At 54.2% G+C, this 5,982-nt stretch overlaps 1 protein-coding gene across 1 annotated transcript in view; it reads left to right on the forward strand.

Annotated features, from left to right (window-relative positions):
• The window catches only part of BATF2 (basic leucine zipper ATF-like transcription factor 2), a 24,851-nt gene that overhangs the window by 9,685 nt on the left and 9,184 nt on the right, over positions 1-5,982 (forward strand). The window contains exons 2-4 of the mRNA XM_042781515.1: positions 300-326; positions 2,162-2,275; positions 4,075-4,179. Coding sequence (XP_042637449.1) covers positions 300-326; positions 2,162-2,275; positions 4,075-4,179 — 246 coding nt within the window. The remainder of the gene's footprint in view (positions 1-299; positions 327-2,161; positions 2,276-4,074; positions 4,180-5,982) is intronic.

Genomic DNA, 5,982 nt, shown 5'->3' on the forward strand with positions numbered 1-5,982 from the left:
TGTGCCACTACCAAGAATGCTGTTCCTACAGTGTGACCAACAAAACGCCATAGACACAACTGAAGTCTCCCTGTGTGTCCCCCTCAGGCTGTCCCACTTCCCAAGCCACCGTTCTCCAAACGTGGGGTTTCTCATTCCCATTCATATTTTTATACTTTTATTGCATATGTATGTGTCCATGTTGTTAAACGTTACAGAAATTACATTGTTTCGTTCAAATCTGGCTGCAGCTTGCTGTTTTCTTACAATTGGATGTTTCGGGCTTCCAGCACAGCTTTGACCTCCCCCCCCCCCCCCAGATTGCAGCGGCACGTTTTCTTAAGTCGGTGAGTAGACAGGTAACTGAGCACCTGTCGTCTCTACGATCTCACCGGCTCCGTTCAGGGACATTCACTACGTCCGTCGTGGTGTTCAGGCATCACCGTTAACCATTCCCACGTTTCTCCATCACTCTTGGCAGAACCACAGCCACTGAGTTGATTCTGACTCATAGCGACCCCTACTGGGTTTCTAAGGCAGTAAATCTTTATGTATTTGTTTTAAATACATTTTATTGAAATATAATTTATGTATAGTGAAATACACAAACCTAAAGTGACATGGGTCAATGCATTGTTTTTTTGAGGCTGTAAATCTTTAGGGAAGTAAATTGCCTCATCTTCCACCTGCAGAGCAGTTGGTGGGTTTGAACCACTGACCTTCTGGTTAGTAGCCCAGCGCCTTACCCACAGAGCCACCCAAGCTCCTTACCCTTAGCAGAAGCAATCACAAATATTTTTGTCCCCTTATTCTGCCCCCAAGCATGGTGTGGTGGTCAAGTTTATGTGTCAACTTGGCTGGGTCTGGCTGAGTGGCTGGGCAGCTGGATGTGGTTATTCCCCAGGATGAGATTGGTAATTAACTCCATGGTGGAGTCCACTGGAGCAGCTGAGTAGCTGCCTTAAGGATGTGGTCTGCTCCCCGTATATAAGAAGCCACGTTAAGGTCTCTTGCTTTTTGGCATGCTTGGACCCTGCATGTAGCTGAGTCTTCATTTAGCAGCCTGCCACGTTCCTGCCTATCTGGGGACTGCCTCTGGACTTGAATCAATGGCCTGCCGTGTGGTTTGGTAACATCGGGACTGTGCCTTTTCACTCGTTGACCTTGGGTTTGTCAGCCTCAGCAGCCAGCAGCTGTCTGAGTGAGGAGAAGCCTCTAGCTTCAGTGGGCCGGGAGCAGGAGGCAGAGCTGAAGCCCAAGGTCGAGGGGCTTTCTCCCAGCCCCTAGAGCCTGGCACTTTGAACTGGGACTTCTTGCCTCCAAAACTGTAAGATTAAATACACTCCTGTTTGCTGAAGTCACCCATTTGTGGTGTGTTTTAGAGCAGCACAAAATAACCAGAACACGTGGTTTCAGGAGCTTTTGCTAACTTAACTCCCTTCATCTTCACCACAAAACCAGTTTCAGCCCCACTTTACAGATTAGGAAATCGAGGCACATAGAGGCGGAATTACGTGTCAGGGCACATAGCTGGGAGTGGGCTCCTACCACGAGATAACACTGGCTACCATTTCATGGTTTGTAGTATGACACCACCACCATTTATCTAGCTATTTCTCTACTTAAAGGCACGGAAACATTTTTGGGGCCATTGCTTGCTTTCTAAACATGCCTCAACACTGGTCGCTGAAGGATTTGGGTGTGGCTGGATTAGCTGGCTTGGTTCCCACCTCAAGCCTGTGAGTGGGTATAACCCCCCCATCCTTCACAGATGAGGAAATAAAGTTCGGAGAGTACGAGTCACTTGCTCGAAGCTGCAGCTTCCCAGTGCCGGAGGGGCACAGTGAAGCCGGCCCTCCCTCCCAGAACCCAGAGGCTCTCCCAGCCCCCCAGTGGGGTCCCCCAGAGATCCTCTCAGCTCTGTGCCTCACAGCCTGCCCTCCCTCCTCCAGAACACCTGCTCCACACCTGGCTTTCGGTCTCCCCCTGTCTGGCCACCCTTCCCAGTCCTCTTTAGGAAAAAGGGGCCAGACCGGAAGCCTGGTCCAAGTTAGGAAATCCTGAGCAGCCCCGAGCCAGGGATTCTGAGCAGCTGGCTGCTTTAGGAGAAACTGAAACTTGGCTGGCTGGGGGTGGAGTGGCCACTGGGGGTTTTAAAAGCCACCACTTCCTTGGGCCCCAGAGGGCACAGGGAGGTCACAGCACCGTCAGGGACGCCCCAGACCCAGAGAGAGCTGCTCCTCTCCCTGACCAAGCCATGCACCTCTGCAGGAACCACGGGCTGCTGGCTGGGGTGGTGAGTGCTGGGGACCAGGATGGGGTAACCGGGAGGCTGTGCCTGAGGGTCCCCAGTGCCTAGGCAGTAAGGGGTGCGGTCGGAAGCACCTAGTCCCAGCTTTGTACCATGGGCTGTGTGACCTTGGGCTCCACACAGACCCTCTCTGGGCCTCCGCACCTTCCGGTTTGTTTGCAGACCCAGCCTCCAGGTTGGGACTCGGCACCTGAACACCTGCTCACTCCCAATCTACCTGCTCTGCCCTCCCAGGCATCTTCTCCCCCAAGTCCCCTGGCCCTGGCTCCCTTTGAAGGCCCTTCTCCCAGGTCCCAGCTGCCCCAGGCCCACCTCCTTCTCACAGGGGTGTCTCCCCCCGCCAGGCTCCAGGTCCTGCCTCCCCCCTCACTGTGTCTGGGATGGGCTTGCTGTGGCCATGAGTGGCATACAGCACCCTCACTCAGGGTGGCAGGATCTTTGCTTGATGTCCCTACACTCAGAACACACCCCTTAGAGTGACCTGTGGGAGGGGGGCTGGGCTGGGGGTCTCCCATGTCCCCTCTTGACCTTCCAGAGCACTGGGCATTTGGGTTAAATGTGTCAAAGTTTTCTGAACCCCAGTGTAGCGGAGATCATAGCTGTCAAGCCTTAAGCCCCTCTTCTGTCAGAATAAGGAGCTCTAGTGGTGCAGTGCCTAAGGCATTTGACTGCTAACCAGAAGGTTGGTGGTTCAAACCCACCAGCTGCTCTGCAGAAGGAAGATGGGCAATCTGCTTCCCTAAAGATTGACTACCTTAGAAAAGCAATGGGGTCACTATGAGTTGGAATTGACTAGATAGCAGTGAGTTTGGAGGGTTTTTTTTTTTTTTTTTTTTTAATACACGAATAAGGAGTCCTGGTTGCATAGTGGTTAAAGTACTCAGCTGCCAACCAAAAGGTCAGCAGTTCGAACCCACCAGCTGCTCTGTGGTAGAGAGATAAGGCAGTCTGCTTCTGTAATGATTTACCGCCTTGCAAACCCAATGGTTGGATTCCATATGAGTTGGAATCAACTCGATGGCTGTGGGTGTTCTGTCAGAATGAACTCTCCATTCATTCATTTATTCATGCATTCATTCAGTGTTCCTACCCCACTGGAATGTTGGCAACTAGAGGTCAGGGAATTTTGCCTGTTTTGGTCACTGCTAGATCACCCTAGCTCAGTGTCTGGCACATAGTAGGTGCTCAATAAATATTTGTTGAGTGAGTGGATACCAGCTTTGGGTCTGATGGGGCACAGGGATGTGGAATCAGACACCAGGCCTGCTCTAATGGAGGTCATGGTCCGGAAAGTCAGTCACTTGACTGGAAATAACAGCACCCAGTGGCAGTAAGAGTGGCTGACACTTAGACACTGTCAGCTCTGGGCTGCCCTGTCCCCTCTGCTGCCCAGCTGTGAGGAAAGTGCTACAGCCCTCGGGCTTCACAGAGGAAACGGCTGGGGTTCCTAGTGAGGGACTTGCCCAGGGCCACATGGCTTGTAGGAGAGAATGTCAGAATGGAAGTCACCCTGTCTGGGTTCAAAGCCCAGGCTCCATGCATTTAGTTAAACCCACTTGTTCACTCGTCACTGTCCCCAAGTGAGCTGTGAGCAGGATGTGTGGGGAGGCCAGTGTTAGCACGAGGTGGCCAAGCCTGCGATGGGGTGTGTGGTTGCTGGGGCAGCAGAGAGGGCTTCTGGGAGAGGGGAACCCTGGAGGTCTTGAGGCCCCTCTCCCAGGTCAGGGGAAGGGCAGGGCTTTACAAATGGCCGACCCCTGAGCTCTCTGCCTCACGCCCCACAGGACCCCAAGGAGTGCCAGAGGCAGCTGAAGAGGAAGCAGAAGAACCGGGCGGCCGCCCAGCGCAGCCGGCAGAAGCACACGGACAAGGCAGACACCCTGCACCAGGTGGGGCACCCTCCCTCTCCATCACGCCCCCTGACCTGGGGGCCCTTTCTTCTCCATAGGCCTGTGCACAGTGATTCCCTAAACTGCTGCATTTTCCCGAGTCACCTGAGTTGGGGAAGAGAGAAGGTCCCGTGGCTGGGATGTGGAAATTCCTAGGTGTCAAATGGGCGCTCTGGTAGCATAGTGCCTAAGGCATTTGACTGCTAACCCGAAGGCTGGTGGTTCAATTTCACCAGCCACTCCTCGGAAGGAAGGTTGGGCAATCTATTTCCGTAGTGATGCTGCATGGGGGTCGCTATAAGTCGGGTCCGATTCGATGGCACATAACAACAACAGTTGTCAAATGCAAACCAAATGCCAGGTACCTGCTGGACGATGGGGGCTTGCTTTCAAGGTGCCTGCAATCGGAGGGAAGGGGAGACAGGAAGTGGAGGCAGATGGGGGAACCCGGCATAGGCAAGAGCTCCTCAGCTAAGACACTGGCTGAAATGCACATTCCTGGGTGCCCCCTGCCCGGAAGTCCTGCCTCACATGGCCGAGATGAGCCCTGGCACCTTCATTGGTGTTAATTGTGGTCAGAGTTCGGACGTGTGTGCTCAAGACCATGTCGTGAGACCCTCCGTCCGTCCAGGGTTAACACTGGCAGCCTGTTGAGTCCCAGCTGTGGCCTTCTTTACTTCACTGAGCCTTGCTGTGCTTGTTTGAAAAATGGGGGCAGTGATGCCTGTCCATCCCTCAGGACTCGTGTGCAGACTACAGGAGAGAGCTGATGGGAGGAGGCAGAGGGGCTGGCAGGCTGCGAAGGGCTCCACCACACCCTCGCTGCTTGGCCGTGGGCGGCAGCCGGATCCTCAGGGTTTCCCTTTTTCCTCTGTCCAGGGAGAATACCACCAAGACATGTAAAAGGAAAAATCTTTTGGCGTTTCTCATGGTCATTGTTGTCACGAATGGTCGTTTAGAGCCGTCATTTGCTTCTGCGTTGGGTAGGACAGACTCTCATAAATGCCGGTTCGGGGAAGCCGAGCTGCCAGCCTGAAACAGGACCCCTGCCCCCATGCAGGGCTCTGATGGGCACATTCTGGGCTCCAGGGAGCATCTGTTCCTGGCACCGACCCGCCCAGACGTGTCCAGGGCGGAGTGAGGTCTGAGCTGCACATGAAGGCCACGTCAGGATTAGCATGGGTGAGGGCTGGTGGGGACGAGGGGAGGAAACAGGAAATGTGTCCAGGAAGCACGTTCCATTCGAGGAACAGAAAGTGATGGGAGCAAAGAGGAGCGGGAGCGAGAAGGCTGGGACAGGAGTCGGGGCTGCCTGTGTGGCCCTGGAATCCCTCATCCGAGGGGAGGTTGGACCCTAGGAGTTGTGGGTGCCATTACCAGGATTTGCCATGTGGTTGACACAGTGGCTGCAACAATGCTCACGTGTGGCAACAGTTGTGAGGATGGGCAGTGTTCCCGTCTGTTGTCCTTGGGCTCGCTGAGTCGGAACCGACTCCATGGCACCCAACGACAAGTGTGGTCGGCGACACCGTCACTGGCTGCTCTGGGAAGCACCCCTGGCTGCTGCGAGGAGAACGGGGTGGTTTGGGGGTGAGCTAGTTAGGGAAAGGAGCCCTCGTGGTGCAGTGCTTAAGCGCTTGGATGCTAACTGAAAGATCAGTGGTTCAAACCCACCAGCTGTTCCAGCAGCCACTCAGTGGGAGTAAGGTGGGGCATTCTGCGTCCGTAAAGATTACAGCCTTGGGAACTTTCCTCTGTCTTGTAGGGTCACTATGAGTTGGAATCGACTCAGTGACAGTGGGT

The sequence above is a fragment of the Orycteropus afer genome, unplaced genomic scaffold, assembly GCF_000298275.1.
Source record: "Orycteropus afer afer isolate SDZICR_OR568_19922 unplaced genomic scaffold, OryAfe1.0 scaffold00130, whole genome shotgun sequence".
NCBI lineage: Eukaryota > Metazoa > Chordata > Mammalia > Tubulidentata > Orycteropodidae > Orycteropus > Orycteropus afer.